The 19,470-nt window shown below is 42.3% G+C and overlaps 1 protein-coding gene across 1 annotated transcript in view; it reads left to right on the top strand.

Moving 5' to 3' along the window:
* PTDSS2 (phosphatidylserine synthase 2) overlaps nucleotides 1-14,834 on the top strand; it is a gene marked incomplete at its 5' end in the record, with an annotated part of 86,734 nt that extends 71,900 nt beyond the window's left edge. Inside the window, 4 exons of the mRNA XM_019519991.1 lie at nucleotides 17-131; nucleotides 3,342-3,487; nucleotides 9,992-10,177; nucleotides 12,180-14,834. Coding sequence (XP_019375536.1) covers nucleotides 17-131; nucleotides 3,342-3,487; nucleotides 9,992-10,177; nucleotides 12,180-12,324 — 592 coding nt within the window. The remainder of the gene's footprint in view (nucleotides 1-16; nucleotides 132-3,341; nucleotides 3,488-9,991; nucleotides 10,178-12,179) is intronic.
* Nucleotides 14,835-19,470: the final 4,636 nt, after the last annotated feature.

The following is a 19,470-nucleotide window of genomic DNA, read 5'->3' as shown; positions in this document are numbered from 1 at the left end:
CCCCCCCCCCCCCCAGAGGTAAAATGAAGAGAATTGTCTTCCAGTTCACTCCATATAGCTGGGTCAAATTTGAGTGGAAGCCAGCATCAAGCCTGCGCAGATGGCTAGCAGTTTGTGGCATCATTTTCATAGTAAGGAAGCATTGTGCTTTTTAATTGATCAGATGACTGTCCATCTCTTGGAACACCAAGTTCTGTTAGACTCTTTCACAGTAATGTTTGCGTAAATTATAGATGTAAGTAATTTAACATGCAACCTATGCTTAGGTAAATTAATAAAGGCTGCCACTCAAAATGCAGATTTCACATAAGTCAGTGTTACTCCCCATTTCCCAGGGAGATACCTACCAATTGAAAATTGAAATGGCTCCGAGTCAAAACCTTAAAGCTCAGCATTTCAGGACTGGGCAGTATCTGATCTTTTGTCTCATGTCTGTTTCTCTAACACCAGGGATAATTAAAGTAGTATTATATGCTACCTAAACATTTTGATGTTGGTTGGTATGAGGCAGAGTGTTATGTAGTTTTTGTTTTCAAGGATAGTATAGTTAACCCAGATCAGTCCCAAGTTAGTGAAAAAGTGCAAAGGGCATTTTAAATGCTTTTGATGTTTTCTGAAAATACAAGCATGTTAGCTACTACTTTATATATGTATGTATGTGTGTGTGACATCTAACATTATGCCACAACTTAGAATTGCATACTGATCAAATGTAGATTTTACGTATGTTATATGATATAATATACTGTAGTAAATTATGGTGTGTGTGTGTGTGTGTGTGCGCACATACATGCGTACACACACACACTCATATATCTGTACATTTGATCAGCATGCTATTCTAATATGTGGCTTAATCACTTTTGAAATTAGGAGACAGTGAATGATTGTCATGAAAAGATTTGTCAACTCTTTCAAGGGTTGCCAGTCAACCCTTTTTAATCCATTTAGCATTGTGCAGTTTATCAGTCAGCCTGGCACAACATGTTGATAAGAGGATGTCTTTAAATTGATCATGGGAAAAGTTAAATTGCAGGTGCTAAGGAACAATATGTTATCTGTAGCAATTAAGTAGTGTGTGGGATTGTCAACAGCACAGGCTTACAGTTTGCATGAAAGGAACCAATCAGTTGAATGAAGGCTCCTTAGTATCAAACTTCTCTTTCCAGACATTAATTCTTGTGCCAAAATAGACTTTTTGAAATTGTAGTAAATTGTATAGAAAGGCTCAGTAAAAATAGCAGTATTAAAATAATGTGAATGATTTTCAAATAACCTTCCACCAGACTTGCACGCAACTTCTACGCACAGTTGAATCAATTTACCAGTTAGCTGAATCTGAAGCATGAAGGAGCTGACAATTTCATATTGATCTGGGGTGATTACAGTGATTGTTTCATGGCAGCTGTTTTGTGGTTTATAAAATTTTATTTAGCTGACTAAGTAGTAGTAGTGTTTAAATAAAAGGTAAGATATAAATACTTTTATTCAGAATAAAAAAAATGCTTATACTTCTCAACCGTAACCAAAATGTTGAGCCCTCTCCCCCCGCCAGCATCCCCTCATTCTGCCACTTGAAACCTCAGTTCATCTAAGAACCATGTTCATTAAATGCCTAATTCTTGTTACAAGTATCCAGGCTGTAGCTATATTGGTCTGAAGGAAAAGGCAATCAGGACTCATAGTAGAGATGATATTTTTTATTAGACCAACAAGATTTTTGCAAAAAAATCTTTAATTGCAAGCTTTTGGGCACAAACACCCTTCATCAGGCATTGGAGAAAAGAATGTAAAAGTTCTCCTGGGTAGAAATGAAAGTTCATATTTCATAGGATTCCACAGAGGAGGCAATAGATGGAAAACTCTTCTGGGCAGTCTGTTCATAGCTGGTATGGAGCTTCTCATCTCCTGTGAGGATCTGCTATGAGTTCTGATTGCCTAATTCTTGTTACTGAGCTGAGGTTTCATCAATGCTGTTTGTATAGTGCACAAAGCTCAATTGCTTGCTTATACTTTTCGAATCCACCAGCCCTGAGATTTCTTAAGGGTTAAGTCACCAAATGAACATCCTTAGAATTGGATATAAGGCTGTTTCCATGCTTTACCAGTGCCATGTACCTGACACACTAATACAAAAAAAAAGGTCCCACACTACATCCCAAATAAATTTTAAGTTTAGTTTTTTTTCTGATTCCTGCATCATATAACAGTGGACACAGCAGGACCGTATATAGACTGAAATCTTATGGAGCCTTAGAAAGCTGAAAGTAATTTTAGCTTCAGATTTGTGCGGTTTTTTGGTTCAAATTTCATTTTTTTCAGTAACTACAGAACAGAAAATCTGAGGAAGAACATTTTCCACACTTTTCCTTCTGACTTATTTGTCCTGCCAGCCTTATTCTCTGTCTTTTATCTAAAGTTCCACAGCTACTAGGACCACTGGGAATCTAGGGTCTAGCTTTAAGACTAACTTGTTCAGGTATCAGTAGAAGTCTAGACTTTGCAGCAGAGAGCTCAGCATAGTCCGACATGTCTGCCTGAGATGCTAGGTAAAATAGTACCAGCTAAGCTCTGTGCTGATGCAACTAGTAACAATGCCTGCCTAGATTAAAGCTACCTTGGGTATGCAGTCATGGTTATCACAGAGCAGATATACCCTGTGAGGGCTTTAATGCACTTCGGCATAATCCGCTTCAGTGATGATTCTTCTGGGATGTTTTTTTCTATAGGCAAGTTCTTATGCTTGGGCATAGCTTACATGTACTGGGGAAGGTAGAAGGGCACACAGTGCTTCCCTGCCATCATTTAAATTCAGTTAACTTATGGTTTATCGTAGGAAAGTTCTGATACTTCTTCCTGATCTGTTTGCTCCTAGCTGTCCCTCCTCTCTGTTGTTCATAGCAGCCCGGGTAGGAACTTCCAAAGCGAGATATTTCCTTCTCCTGTTCTCTCAGACCTTTTCTAGTAACTAATCTTGGAGGCCGAGACTATCAAGCCAGTCACTGTTAGCCTTAGTGGGTTTCCAATTTCTAGCCTGAAATTCTGGGCCTGTTGGAACTAATGGGAGTTTTGCCATTAGGTTCTAGTGGAGCTGTTCATCTCCAGTCTGGAACTTAAGTACATTTGTCATCATTTGGCATTTTCAACAGTGCTTCAAGATTTGATCAAAACGTAATGTTGCCTAATGCAAAGCAGATAATGAGCACACTTTCTGCTTCTTATCATTAAATGACCCACCCCATACAAGCTTAAGTACAAACTTTCAGAAATAAATGGGGGTATCTAGGTTTCATGCAGTGAAGCCTTTTGAACTAAATTATTGAAATGTTCTTTTCTCTCAGTTTTTATTGGCAGAGCTGAACACATTTTACTTGAAGTTTGTCCTGTGGATGCCACCAGAGCACTACTTGGTCCTGTTGCGACTTGTCTTCTTTGTCAATGTGGGAGGTGTAGCCATGAGGGAGATCTACGATTTCATGGACGACCCGTAAGCCATTTCCATTGTATATGCCATGCAGAGCTTCAGCTGTTTTGTTTTTACTTAGCTCTGGTTTGCTGCAGTTTGTTGACACAAGCACCATAGCAGTAGATCAGCCTGGCAGTGGCAAAGAAGCCAGCAGTCCAAAGCACTTGCTTTGTTCCTATTGCTTTAAAGGTAAAATTAAAAAAAACCCACACATTCCCTCTTGCAAATTGCATGTGGCTAGTTGGCAAGTGATGGCATAGGCCATTTTATGCAAGTGCTTTTAAATTTCAGTCTTTCTTAAAATTAGCCTTTTCTTTGAGACTGCAAATGTGTGAATTAGCTGAATTGGCTTTTACTTAAAACTGCACTTTGTCTTACAGCCTGATTCTAGAGTCCTTAGACATACCTTCCAAGGATGACAAGGTCTGGCCCCAAGCCCTTTTTGTTAAAGGATGTTTCTTTCTTGAGTTATCTTCCAACAGGTCTGTGGTCCCCTGGTGCTTTTGTAACACCACTTTGTAAACCAGATAACCCTTTTACTGATGCCTATTAAAACAATGTACATCTGTATACAACAGTGCATGTGCTATCAGAGTGCTCCTACTTAAACATCACATTTGTCCTTGCTGCTTTTGTTTCTTCAGTCTGTAGGACTTGAGAATGCTTTTAGTTCTCAAAATCACGTTTTCTGTTAAGGTTCAGTAGTAATGTCACAGACTGCCTACGTACCTCACATATTAAGGCTATGATCACCTTTGGTCTCAAGGGATATTTTGGTTGTCACTGACCACCACAAAAGTGTCTGTGTTTAGAATTTAGGGTTCCAACCTTCTCTGAAGATCAGTTTCACTTTCAAGAATCTGACTCCTAGAGCTGGGAAGAAAGTTTAGCACACATTACTTAGTCAGATTTCAGGATATTCAGCAGTGACAGGCCATCCCCTTCCCCCTGGTGCTGGGCTTATTGGTTTGGGACATGCCTCCAACTCAAAGGTAAGAAGAGATCTCTACCTCTTACTGGTGAGCTCCTCTCCTTGGCATCACTCCCCATCTTCTGAACCCTTGTTTGGATTGAAAACACTATTCTTTTGCCCTCTGATCAACCACATGGGGCATAACATTGAAATTTAGAAGCCTCATTAGTCACTGGGGCATCATTGCTGATCTTGTTTGTTACCATTATTTCAGTGAAATGAAGAATTAATTCAGTGAACAGAGAAACTCCATTTGGGTTTCATATCACCACTGCTACCACTATCATCTTCCTTTTTTGCTTTTCTTGGTAGATGAGGTGATGGGCATCCTTGGTCTTGAATTTCATGGTTCTGCTGATTTATTAGCAGATTTGAGCTGGGGTCTTCGTTGAAGGCTGGTGAATTATGCAACTGATACCTTCTGCCTGCTTAATCTTGGTGACTGGAGCTGGTTCCTTAATACATTTCATGTCATTAGACCAGAGACTACTTTTTTTTTTACCACCCAGCTGGTGTTTAGACCATTTCTAAATCATTTTGAATGAAGAAACTGGTGGAACCTTCATATTTTGACTTCCAGGGAGAAACTGTTGGGGAGCAGCTGACTCTGCTCAACACTCATTGCAAATGTCCATTCTTTTCCCTTGAGAAATTGTTGAGGCCTTCAAATTAAGAGCCAAAAACTTAGGATACTCCATTGGCCCTCTTATGTGAATTGTAATCAGGATGTCTTATATGTGACTAGACAATCAGAAAGCCAGCCAAAGATATTGAACTATTTTCTCTAGTCCTACAATATTTATTACAGGAACTAAAGAAGTTCCAAACAAAAGTTGTTAACTTTTCTCCTTCAAGGCACTTGCGGTCTCAGTAGCCACTTTTAGGACTAAAATTGGGTGGAATTTAATCTGAGCCTGCTAATAAAGCATCTAGAATTTGTTAATGCGCCAGGGATTGTAACATACTGGTGCTGAGGATTTTGTCAGACCTTGGTAATCCATTTCTCCAACCATGATCCATATGTTTCCACTGTCTGAGTTCAAAAGGACTTGGTATGCTCAGTGCTTCCTTGGGGAATCTTCCAGTGTAATGAAATCTGCTGCTGGGCCCGTGAGACCTGTATTGGATCCCTGTAGGTCTGTCTGGTTTCAGGTGTCAGGCCTTTTTCAGAAAGCCAAGAACAGGGCCATGGATTTTATGTTTGGTCTTGTAGGGAAAATGACTTCTCTAAAATACTTTTCCAAATGAAGGCCAGTGCAATGACCTTGTATTTTTAAAACATTCTTAGGGTTTGCATGGCATTTTCATCTTGTTATAGCTGGGACTTTTCCTTCTCTTTTTTTTTCTTAATTCTCTCTCTCACAAGCAGGCTCACTAAAACTTTCATTATAATCAAGGCAGATTATAAACAGATTTTATCCTCTGAACAGGAGTTTGGTTGTAAAGATTTTGAATTACCTTTTGTTTCTGTCCTTCTATTTGTCAGATTCTTATCTTCTTTTTAACCATTTCAAAATGCAAAAATCCTTGGTCTGAGGGTCTAGTGAGAAGGTTTTTCTTGAAATTGGAGTGTCTCTCCAATCCCATTTGCATCACACAGTAATTAATGCTATGCTTATCCTGTCTTGTTCCCAAGTATACTCAGATCATCATGTATAACTTGAGCTAAAACAATGGTATCAAACATGTAGCTCTTAGGTGCCACGTCATTAAGAAAATGTGCATTAGAGTAGTGAAGTGGTGTTTAAACTGTACTATTTAAAACCTTTAAATGGTTTTAAAAGTGGCTTTCAGACTTTTTTCATTGAGGAACCCTTTGCAAATTTTGAATGGAGATGTGGAACCCTTTGAATTGCAAGTGTGGGTATTCATGTACTTTTGATTGATCGTAGTGATCTTTTGTGGACCCTGGTCCATGGACTACATGTTGAAAACCACTGATTTAAATCATCCCCTGCTTCTACAAGAAACAGTAAAGGAGCCTTTCCAACTGCTTCCCATAGCTTCTCCTGTTCCTTTTGTTATAATGTGGAAATCCTCTGGGGCTGCTATCCATATTCCCTGTTGCAGCTGTTCAGCAGCAATCCCATTAATCACCTGCTGTATCAGAAAGGAGGGAGGAGAATGTTTCTGGCTACTCTATTTTTCTGGTTCTCTGCTGGAAAATGAAACACTCCAAGGGAACATGATAGTTAAAGTAGATGTCCCTGGGTGAACCTATTAAAGAACTGATCTTTTCCCATACACAGCCAATGACATTCTACAGGAGAGGGAAGCAAAGTAAGGAACAAATATCCAGTTATGACATCCTGATTCTCTGCTGAATCACAGTTAAAGCAGCCTGTGGTTATTCTAATTTGAACTAGCTGGGTGCTGGCAGATCAGGGTTGTCACATATTTCCACTCTGCTATTATGCACACTTAGCAGGTAGGAAGGATAGCAGTCAGTTCCATTAGCCTTATACCCCTGGGGCTGAAGGAAAGCCACAGTGATTCCAGTCTTCTTTCCACTACTTGACAGAACTGATCAGAGAATCTGCCCCCAAATATTGTGTGGCTACTTAACTTATACTTTCTCGAAATCTGTTCAGTGCTACAGCTAATCAAGCTGAATGCCAAGGAATTTAAGAGGCACAGCAGTCATGAGTAAGGCTAGACATTCCTGTTGCCTAGGTGTCCAAAGGACCACAGTGAGAAGCACCTTAATCATCCTGACGTGTTCATTTCCCCCTTCCCCAACATGGTGTAGATTTCTAGCTCCTGTTTTCCCACATTGCACCCTGTCTCCTCCACCCTGCCTCAGTAGTTGTATTGCCTTATGCTGTGCCTCCTCATAGTTAAGTTTCACTCTGCAACTTGTATTGCACTTGGAATGGGCTATTGTAGAGAAACTGGGCAAAGGAATAAAGTGTGTAGGAATGTAACATAGCATGGAGGAGAGAAATGAGCAAGAGGGGAAGCCACCAGCAGAAAAGATGGCTGGTGAAGAAGAATGGTAACTAAGATAAAAGCAGAGGTCAACTGCATGATGAAAATAAGGAGTCAGAAGTAACAGAGACACATGCATTAGGGCAAGGGATTAGCAATGTACAGCCTGCAGGCCAGATCTGGCTTATGGAGCCACTGGATCTGGCCCATGAAGCTGCAGGGCTGTGCCCATGCTTGCACTGGGACTGAGCAGCTGTTCTGGTGTTGGAGGGGTGGTGCAGGGGCAAGGGAGAACCAGCAGCAACATGGAAGCATTTTGCTGTTCCCTGGTCCCAGTGCAGCTACCCTCTGTCTGGGAGCTATACTCACTGCAGCTAGAAGAAGCGACACTGGTACAGCTTCCAAAGCCATACAGCTGGGGAGGCTCAGGAAAAGTTGTCCCCATGCTGTTCCCTGCCCTCCAACCCCCTACCCACAAAGCTACCTGGCCTGCACTGGACTGGGGCTATGTTGTTCCTAGTCTATGGCATGGAAAGGTTGCTGACCTCTGAATTAGGGTTTAGATTAGTGATTTTGGTTTTTTTTCAGTTGTTTTGGGACACTTGTTAAAGAATCACTAACTTTATTTTAGAAGTGTAGGAGGTAGTGTGAGGGTTGACTTTAACTGGGGAGGAGAGGAAGGAAGTTAATTCTCAGAAAAATGTAGAAAGCCCAAAGCCATTTGGCAAGGCTAGAGCCATGTTGGAAGGTGAGTAAAAAACTTGCTGACTGAAGTAGCTGGTATGGGTATTGCTCCTCCAAAGAAGGATATTCAGTCTCACTTGATTTGAGTCAAGTGGTTACTCATTGTTGCATGTCTAATCTTTAAACAGGCTCTCTGAAATTGGATACTCACCAACTCGAAACTTCTAGTATGTTTCTCTTAGCCCTCTCCACAAGCGGGCACAAAGTCATATCTTGGATTTGTGGCATTTAGACTGGGGCTGCTCGGTACCAGTAAACTTTTTTGGTTGGCAGAGTGTGAAGTGAACTGGTGTTATATGCTGTTTCCACATGAGATATTGAGGCAGCCAAAGGTGAGAGAGGGTTCCAAATGCAATACAAGAAGTAAAGAATACCACGTGCCTAATAAACTGCATTTGATACAACTTAACATTTCCAGACTCTCCCAGGTAGGGCATAAATTGTCATCATTTTGGAGTCAGTGACCCTTCAGACTAAGTACAGAGAGTCAAAAAGCTTGAGGCTGAATCTATTCAATCTTTGCAGGTTAGTTTAAGCTCCGTATATTGAACCAGTAAACAAGTGAACAGACATTCACTTTTGATTCCAGCAATGCAACCATATGCCTGCAGTGGCTTGGGCCAGAAGCCACTCAGGCCAAGGCTAGCCCGCCCACCCTGCAAGGTGGGTTTTGTAAGGGAGATGTAAAACATCCTAGGATTCCGGTGGACTATGAGTTAACTTGAATCTGGAGAGGATCCAGGACAGAAGTTCAATAAACCAATTTAACCTGAATCAGTTAAGTCTGATACTACATTCAGGTTGATCTTAAACAGGTTTAAGCCATTTTGAAAGTGGTTTATGTGCACTGAATTTCTGTAGTGTTACAGATTTCAGCCAGCTTCTGATCACCTGTACCAGTTTGTGTAATTTCTGTCCCAGAGCAGACCAGCTGGAATCCACATGCACAGCCCCAACCCCAGCCTGCCCTGTGCCTGCTCCAGACCATGTGCCTATGCTGAGAAGCAGCTGTGGAGAAGCTGCTGCTTGGTGCAGGGAACAAGCAGCCCCTTCCCCTCATCGCTGCAAGGGCCTTCTTGCTGCAGCTGCTCAGAGTCTTCGCCTGGGCTGGCCTGTGGCTCCTCTCTGCTGCTGTCACCACCCCCTCTGGGCTGCACAACAGGGCAGCGGTGGCAATGCAGAGGAGCCACAGGGCAGCCCAGGTCTGACTCTGGGCACCTGCAGCAAGAAGGGCCCTGCAGCGATAAGGGGAGGGGCCACTTTTCCTCATGCCAAGCAGCAGCAGCAGCAGCTGCTCAGCCACTACTACAACTCATTGTGGACGGCCGGTCCAAAATAGGTGTGGGGTGGGGTGGGCTGGGGTTGGGGCTGTGTGGGCAAGTTCTGGCTGGCCCACTCCAGCTGGGGTGAGTCCAGAATGGGCGTGGGCCAGGCCAGGGCTGGGGCTGTGTGTGTGGGTCCCCAGCCGTACCAGGGGGCTGTGGCCAGCAGCAGCAGCAACCAGAAGGACCCACCACCACCTGGGCTGCCTAGAAATGTAGTCCAGCTGCTGAACCTCTGCAGCCATACTGAATGCCCAGGTGAGATGTGCCATGGGTGCCTGGGCCAGGTAGGGCCAAGGGATCCGCTACAGGCCAGACATAGTCCCCATATTTTGCCCATCCATGGTTTAGAACCTCTGAAAGGAGGAGTAGATGAGAACAAAATGACATTAGTGTGAAAATATATTAGCATGCTTGTTCTTGATATGTGTGTAATCAAAAGTAGACTTCCACAGTAGCATAAAGGTAAATTTATATATTTCTACCCTATCTTTCCTTTGGTAAAGGAATATTATATTGAATATTTATCATTGAAATACCGTTTAATCTCTATTGCAGGAAGTTCTACAAGAAGCTGGGTCAGCAGGCATGGTTGGTTGCTGCTATCACAGCCACAGAGTTTCTGATAGTTGTAAAATATGACCCCTACACCCTCACACTGTCACTTCCCTTCTACATTACTCAGTGCTGGATCCTTGGAATCATACTTGTGCTCACATGGACGATGTGGCGCTTTTTCATTCGGTAAGCAAAAGCGATTGAGCTCTGATTCACATGAACAGGAGTACCCCAAAATTAGGCCTAGCTAGGGCATATGAACAGCCACTTAAAGTGGAATAAAAGATCTTCAAAGCACATCTTCCTAAAATGTTATGTAATGTTGAGATTTCAGGGGAAATATATTTTGCTAAATCGCCTCCTTGAAGATGAGTAGTAAAAATGTTGTTCATGAGTTTTGATTATGTCTTTTTACATGAGCAGTTAGGGCTAAGCAAAGCTTCAGTCCCTGATTCAGTTCGGCAGAGATTCAGCCCAATTCAGTGGCTGAATCTCCAAATCCGAACTGAATCAGAGGACCCCTTAATCTCTCTGAATCGAATCGGAGCCCTCTGAATTGATTCGGAGAGATCTGGCGATTCGGACACAGACACAACTTTAAATGTTTTTTCTACGTACCTCTAGGTAGCAGGTGGCTTGTGAACGCTGCGATGCTGGGGCACATGGAGTGTCCCACAGGAGCACGGGGGCGCTCCTCAGTGCGCTTGGCAGCAGACCTGGAAGTGGATCAGAAACGCTTCCGGGTCCACCAGGGAGTGCACTGGGCCCCCCCATACCGCTTGGCTCAGCAACTGGTGCCTCCTGGGTCAGGAGATGGGGGGCACCCGGGGTCCCCCTGTGGCCAATTGCCGAGCTGGGGGGGCGTGGGGTGGGGAAGGCCCCAGCATGATTCCCAGTGCACCCGGAAACAGACCAGAAGTACTTGTGGTCCACTTCTGGGCTCGCTGCTGAGCATGTGGAGGGCCCCCCTGCACTCCCGTGGGACACTCTATCCACCCCAGCATTACAGTGTTCACAAGCCACGCTGGCACCTTGAGGTATGTAGAAAAAACATTTAAAGCTGTGTCTGTCTGAATCGCCGATTCTCCAAATTGTCATCAAATCTTCAGATTCGGATTTGGCCGAATCGAATTGGGGACAGTGATCCAAATCCACATATTGAATCACTGTCCCTCATTTGGGCCGAATCAAAATCAAATAGGGCCCGCTTCGCACATCCCTATGCACAATCGTTACAGTGTTTGTCTCTGATTTTTACCGTCCTTCTGCCATGTAAGTGAAACCACAGTCCTGAAAATCGGCTTATAACTACATGTTTTTAACAACATTGACTAGGTTTTCAGGATTCTATTTACAAGATTTCACAATTTACACTTCTCTGGTATAAAAGTCGGTGATATACTGTGCATACTTTGTACCCTTTAGTTAAGGCTTCTGAAAATAATTTAAGATTTCTCACGTTAGGTATCCAAAAGAGGCCAGATTATCTTCCCCCTCCCACTGCTTCCGAGTGGTGAGCAGCTGCCCTTGAACATTTTTAAAACATCTCAGATTTTCAGAATTCACTAGTGATTTTGTGGAAATGCTGGCTTATTTTGAAACCACTCTGTTTTGTAGCTTATTTTGACATCAGTATTTTCAGAGCTGTGCATCTGCCAGCCTAGAACTGTGCCATTTTTGAATGATCAGAAGGCAAATATTTCTGAAACATCTAAATTAGCAAGACAGTACTTGCTGTTCTCTGAGTTAAGAGCTTTCCCTGATATTCCTGACATGCAATTTAGAAATGCAGGTTTGGTTTGGTCCCTGTCCTATTGTGCCACCATTTCTCTCCAAACAAAGGCATGATTATATCAGTTAGTGTCATGTGTCAACAGCATAAAAGCAGCCTAAGGATTGTAGGCTCTGCATTGCAGCAGCTTCTTTCCATTTTTGTAGAGTGCAGCTTGTATTAGTGATAGCAACTTAGCAGCAATAAACCTATTCAGCTGAATCCATGCCATTGTTCAAAGGAAGAGGTAGTTCTTGGAAACCTTGAGCTGTCATATTAATTATAACAGACCAAATTATCCTTATTGTAATTACACCCACAATTAAATTTGTACTAGTTTTCTGTGCTAACCTAAAGATAAATGTTTGGATAAATCAACTAAGAAGTCTTATATTTATTTATTTGGGTTTTTTTAAGTGACATCACCATGAGGTATAAGGAGATAAGACGACAAAAGCAAGAACACAGACATGAAAAGGACAGATGCTTAAGCAACGGTGATAGACGTTCTCCAATACTGGATGAACAGAGTGGGAACGAACTGAGAGAAGGAAAACTTTGAACTTGAGCAGCAGGCAAGAGGTAGAAGCTACCTGTCATGCTCAAGTTGACCTGTTTTGACGCTTTCAGTCTTGTCTTAGTTTGTAACTTTCATTGTTTTCCAACATGTGACAACCCTCTTGGAGAAGATGCCGCCTTGACCCCCTGATCTTATGTCTAGTCAGTTGAAGAAAATCTGCAGTAGACAGACATTGGAACCAACCCTGTTGCAACAAGAAGGGATCTTTGGTCAAATGTGTTTTAAGTATATATCTGTCTCTCTTGGAAAACCAAGAATCTTGGTGTGGGTGGCTTTTAAACCAAGGGCAAAGGGAATCCTGTGACCCTGTTTTTGGTAAACCATGATATTTCCGTTTTAACAATGTTCGGAGCATTAGGAGCATTCATCCTATGGAATGCTTATACAGGTAAATAAGTTGCATTTCTGCTGAAACTTTTGATCTGTGGAGTAAAAACTATGTAATGTTAGTTTCATTTGTTAGTTAGCAGGACTTCAGAGACTGAACTTACCGGAAAGCGTGAGAACAAGTTGCATAACTTGCACAGAATATGATACAGTCCACTACTGTTACAGCTCCCACAGTGCTGAGTTGGCTCTCTTTCTCAAAGCCGGCTTATATTACTGTGGGCCAACTGATGACTGATTTCTATTACCTCCCAACTCTGATTATACAGAAAACTGCTACTCTTAGATCTTTTTTTATCCTGGTCATCTCTCAGCACAGCTTCCTTCTTTAAACTTTAGTTAACCTGCTTTTCATTAACCTGATGGAGTAAAAACAAGCTGAAAACTGGTAGTTACTTTCCCTCAAGGTATTCAGTTATTTTATTTGCCTTATTCTTAAACATGACTTTTCTTCACTTGCTGTGCAAGGCAGGTTAAGTTCTAAACTGTTTCATTCCTTCCCAAGTAAGCTTCAAACTTACAGCAGCCCTAAGCAAACTGGAAAAGATCTGCCTTTGCACAATAAGCTTGGTAACATTTAGGTTCCCTGAGTGGGCCTGACTTGATCACTGATGCTCTGTCACTTTGTCATGTATCATGAGAGAACCTCATACCTGGTTATCTGGCATTCTTGCCAATTACTAAGCATCTTGGAACAAAATGGGACACCTGTGGTTCATTTGCAGGGTTATTCTTCCCAAACATAGTTGTAACCCGTTACCCTAATATCAGTGGTTCCTAAGATAAGGATTGTGAGTATAGATAAGGTAAGTGCCACTAGCCAGCCCTACAGTTCTTGTTATAGCAGTCAGGCTCAGATTAGAAGTGGGGTCACAGCTGAAGAAGATTGAGAGCGGCTGCTCTAGATAATCCAGCTGGCCTCTAACATAACTGACTTTACTTGAACCATATAACAGACTAACTTGACTTGAAAGACAGAGACACATTTTTCCTGAAATACATCAAATTAATCTGGCTCTTAAACACCACTTGAGGCATTACTTTTCCAGAGTAGTGTTCTGTCCAGCAAAACATAAATATGGAACCAATAAAAGCTGAAGATTGAAAGAACTGTAGCCTGACTTTCAAAAGTAGCAGGAGACTCATGCCAAAGCTGCTGCCTGCAGCAAACCTGCACACAAATCTGAGTCATTTTGGTCTCATACTTGAATAGCACACTGTCCAAACTTCTCCCATGTTTACAGAGCAGTGAAATATTTTCTAATCCAAAACAATGGGTCCTGGCAAACATGATGTGATTTAACTTAAAATTTTAATGTAGGAATACATTGAATGTGCTCAACAAATGAAGCAAGGGTTCAGAGCCAAGGAGGCAGAAATGATGGAGGCTGTCTTTCCTGCTGACCAGTAGAGGCAGAGGAGGTTGATCTGTATGAAAGGTCACACAAGGCTTCTTCCTTGAGTGTGCAGACTGCACTATTTATAGTCCTCGAATGGCTGCTGTTAAAACCTTAGGATTTATCTGCTGTAATTTAATGGAGAAAGTTATGACTGTATAACTAGATGTTAACGAATTCTTAAGAAATGGGCAGATGCTGAGTTGAGCTGGTCACTTGTTTCATAGCCCTTTTCTACCCTTGAGTAATTTTTAAACTTGTTCAGATTTATTTATACCAGTCTTATGAACTCTTGACTGACTGTTTTAGAGGTGGTACTTAGTGTACGTGTCTTTGTGAGGTCCCAACTGAGCCAGGATCACGTAAATACATTTCCATTTATGAGTTGTTCGAGTTGACCAATCCGTCTTCTTCTTTTTTTATTATTTTACTTGCGGGAGGGGAGAGCTAAAAATGTCCACATCTGTTTCATAATTCTGATGATAAAAGTAGAATTCCACCTCTTCCTCCTCCCTGAGGACTCATTTGTGTAAATTTGAGGTGTTTGTGGAAAATACCAATTTTCTAATAATTCTGAAACTGACCTACTGTACAAAGCACTAATTTGTGTCCATCTACATCCATTTAAACAAGAGTTTACCGTTAACCTGAATAACTGAACAAATGTAATAAAACAACAAATGTTTGCTGGTGTGTTCTTTGGTACAATCTGTGTCAGCGTGTTGTTTCTGATCACTGGTCATGGGAGATGGCACTTAGTATGTATTCCTGTAAAACAGGAGTGCTTTTGAAAATGCCCATGTACAGAAGGGTAAGCTGGAGAAGCAGTCCCTAATGCAACAAACTTGTCCAAATAACTTTCATGGCCGTTTTTATCTTTTTAAGGTTTGAAGTCCCTTCACCCTTCTTAAAATTGTTTTTTTCATGTTGGAGTTAAGCTTATGAAATGGCTCTGAATTGCAAGTGTGATCTTTATAACCAGAAGGTGAAACTGCTTGGGCTTTTCACAACAAACTTAACTTCACATTTTCATTATTCCTGGGAGGTCTTGCATTGCTGAAGATCTGTAGCCATTGCAATCTAACCTGCTTTTAGAAATCCACTCCTGAATGCTTCGATTCACCACTGTTTGAGGCTGCTTCAAAGGAGTAGGCAGGTATGGAACGGAAGAAGGAATACGGTTGGACCTGACCGGGAAGGCTGTCTAAAGGTAAGTGGATGTATGGAAAGAACTGCGGCTTTGTCCCCTACTGGAGATATGAAGTGTGCTCTGTTTTGTAACTCCTAAGCTTTAACCTCTGTCTCCTTAACTTTAGCCTTCTGGTGTATTTTCCTTGTCTAGTAATGCACTGTGACTTGTTCAGGAAATTTTACCTAGGATAAGTTTCTAGTTATGGGGTAGAAACAATGCAGGGTTGGGTAAGAGTACTTGGGCACAGCCTATGCTAGCATTAGGAGTGACCTGATGCTCTTGATTCTTCTGCTTCTGAGGCTGCCTCTTTATATTTTGCAGGCAGCCTGGTAACTGGTGTGAATGCAGGGGCTCACCTCTTTTTAATTGCAGTAGTTGTTCCAGATTGTGAGGTGTCACACAGATCACCACCTGGTTTCCCTAAAGACACCACCTGTTGGGGCTTTCACTGCCAACTGTTGGCATCTCTCTGATCTAGTAGAAATCTGTAACTTTCAAACAGAACTGTGAACACTTGTTCTTCTTGCCATTTCTCTCAAGTGCTTCACTGCCCTATATTCCTCTCTTGCCAATGCTCCAATCACCTTGATAAAGATTTGCAGCACCTTGTTAGGAGGTTTCTGCTCAGATACTGTCAAATTAGAAATCCAGATTCAACCAGTGGAATTGTGGTGGATTTTCCATCTCAAAGCCTCAAATCAAAATAGGATGCCTCTGGCTTAGTTAGCTGGGATCAATATTGGAGTAATTCAGTGAAGTTCTATTATGTTAGGGACCAGATAAAGATCTAATGGTCAGACTGATTGCCATATTTGGGTCAGGGAGGATTTCTATCCCATGGTCAGATTGGTATGGACTGTGGAGGGTTTTGCCTTCCACTCCAGAGGCTGGGGGATGGCCCTCTTCCAGGGATCCCTTGAGTGTGTTTTAACAAAGTTTGGAGCAGCAAAATGTTGGCTGCTGTGGTCCTACTGCTTTAGCTGTGGCTGATTAGAGTGGTATATCTTGAGTTCGTTTGGGTGGATTATGTAATTTTGCTAAGAGGTGAGACAATGAATTTATATAGGATGGTTTTAATAGGGATGATCCTGCCTCAGGCAGACAGGGAGTTGGACTAGATGACCTCTGGAGTTCCCTTCCCGTCCTATTTCCCTATGAGTTTATGATCTCTCCTGGCTCTAGAATCTAAAATGTGAATTTGGGCCTTTATTCTCAGTCAGATGCATATTCTGCTTTCTTCTGCCTGAGGGCCTGTGAAAGGCATGCTCTGATACAGGGGCATCAAACTCATCTGGTCCCAGGGCTGGACAAGTCTCTTGGAATTGGTCTGTGGGCCGGATTGGACCCTCAGGCTGGCCCTGTATTCTAGATCCAGCAGGTGCCCTGGAGCAGCTGGACTGGGCTCCACGTGGAGCGCAGTTCTGCTTTGACCACTCGGCTGTGCTGCATACAACAGCCACTTTACCTCTCCAGGACGCAAGCTGGAGTGGGTGCTGCATGGGGCCATCTAGTGTACCCTGAATGCTGTCTTTGGGTCACTCTGAAACCCATGGGCAGCTCCAAGGGCTGCATGATCTGGGTCCACAGACCAGATCTGGCCTATGTGCTGTATGTTTGACACCCTTGTTCTAATACCATCTGGGCATCCAGCATGCCTTCTGCAGTGGACACTGCAAAACATCTTGTCTTGCCATGTCTCCCACTCCTGTTTTTCTTTTTTTGGCAAGATGAAAACACTGCCTTGCACTCCTGAACTGGATTAACACCCAAACTAGATTGGACACCTCAAATAAATGCACTGTTTGTTCCCACTGGCTTGCTGGGCAGGCATCAGTGCATGCCAATGCCCAGGAAAGGAGCGACTGGAGCCTCATCACCATATACACCCTATAAATGGAATCCCTGAACTTTCCTCCAACTTCTTCTATCTGCCTCCTACCCTGGTGAAGATTTGTTTTAATCTTATTTAAGATTATTTAAGCATAAATGAATGTAACAGGAAATTTATTGATACTCAGTCCTGCTTAGCACCCCAGCCCATGCTGAGTTTAGTATGGACATGCTGCCAGTTTTAATATTTTCAGAATTTATACTGTTGATACAAAAGCAAGGTAACATGTAAGGGCTGGTTCCCCATGAATTATTGTTCTCGTTTAAAATTCTCTTGCCTTGGAAAATATTTCTGTTTTGTGGCAATTTTCCAGGAAAGCAGATCCATGCTCCAAAGTTTGTGCCGTCTCAAGTTGATACCGCACAGGTAATGGTGTGGGAAGAGTCAAACAACAGATGCACTGTGGGTTTGCAGGCCATTAATGCATGTAGAGCCAGTAGAAGTTTTACAGTCTGCCAGATCTCTTGGCCTGTACCTAATCTGTGCCCTGCCAGTGCACGATTACATACTCATGTATAACTAACCTGGGGTTTTCCATTATGGTTGAGGTGCTGTTCTTGGAATTTAAACCTGCCTGTTGCTTTGGAGTTTCAGTTCTTGTTAATTTCAGGCAGAGTCAGCTGTAGTGTGTGCTAGCGGCTGGGTAGTGGTGTCACCATGTCTTCAGCTGACAGCAATCATCCTAGCTTAAATGATGAGAGAATGCAAAGAAATTGCTTTTTTTTTTTTACAATGTCTTGGAAACATCAGCCATCTTTTTTCTGTGTTTTGAGGAAGGAAAGGCAGGAAACAGCTGACATTTGCAACATCTTTGGATAAAAACTTTGTGTCCCTCCTAAAAAAAACAAAAAAACAAAAAAAACAAAAACAAAAAAAACCAAACCAAACAAACAAACAAAACCCCCCCCCTGTAATATCCTCCTGCTTTTGCTGGTCCAGTGCAGTACGGTGCTTGAAGCCTGTTTGCATGCAGGTGCCCTTTCTAGGCATGCATTCCAGTCACCAATCAGAAGCTTCTAAAGGGTTTGCATTTAGGCCCTAGTACAGAAGACTGCATCTTGTAATAAGCTTCCAAGAAGACAAAAGATCAGTCCTGCAGGCAAGTACAATTTGAAGAATATCATCTTTGTATCCAGTTCAGTATGCCTCAGTGCACCTATTAAAAGGGGACAGTTGCCTGGAAATGCAGGGGCATGGTGAAATCTGCAAGTTTGCAGATTGCACCAAATTATTCTAAGTCAAGTCCCAATCTGATGGAGAGGAACTGCAGAAAGGTTCACCAAGATAAGTGAGCAGAAAAATGGCAGATGAACTTTAATGTCAGTAAGTACAAGGTAATGCATCTAGAGAAAAATAACCTCAACTATATGTATACAATGTTAGGTTTTGAACCAGCTGTTATTACTCAGGAAAGGGACCTTGGAGCATTGTGTCCTCTAAAAATGTCAGCTCATTGAACTGACTCAGAAAAGCCAGTAAAATGTTGGGCATCGTTAAGAAGAGAATTGAAAAAACAGAGAACATCATGCCACTGTACAAATTAATGGCGCACCCATGTCTTGAATATTGTGTGCAGTTCTGGTCCCCACATCTCAAAAAGGATGTAGTAGAATTGGAGAAAGTACAGAAAAGGGCAACCAAAATGATCAGGGGAATATAGAAACTACAAAGGGTAGAATTTGATTTTGGAAAGGAGAAGGTAGGGGATATGAGAGAGATCTATAAAATCACAAAGCATGTGGATCAAGTAAACAGGGAGCTGTTGTTCACTAACAAGTCCCACAATACTAGAACTAGGGGGAACCCTCTGAAATTAGCAGGAGACAGGTTTAAAACTTACAAGAGAGTACTTGCTTTATGCAACATGTTAACTTGTGGAATTCATGGCCACAGGAAGTAGTAGAAGCAGATACCATAGCCAGGTTCAAAAAATGGACTCGACAAACTCATGGATGATCGATCTATTAATGGATATTGAACAGAATGGAGATGTTTCCTCTGCCATTTCTAACGATGGTGGATTCCAGGGAAGGTAATGAATAGGGGATAGATCACTAGATCTATCCAGTTAATGCTCTGTCTGTATAGCATCCACTTCTGCTGCTGTTGGAGAAAGGGTACTGGGCTAGATGAACCATTGATCTGAATCAGTTTGGCACTTATGTTCTTACAGTTCAGTTTAACTCCCTTCTAGTCAAGTCAGTCCCAAGGCCACTGCAACCGTTTCATAGTTTCTAGGGTCAGAAGGGACCTGAACAGAT

This window comes from Gavialis gangeticus, unplaced genomic scaffold, assembly GCF_001723915.1.
Source record: "Gavialis gangeticus isolate Ggan-Ray unplaced genomic scaffold, GavGan_comp1, whole genome shotgun sequence".
In the NCBI taxonomy this organism is placed as follows: domain Eukaryota; kingdom Metazoa; phylum Chordata; order Crocodylia; family Gavialidae; genus Gavialis; species Gavialis gangeticus.
This window is presented reverse-complemented; position numbering and strand designations above follow the sequence as displayed.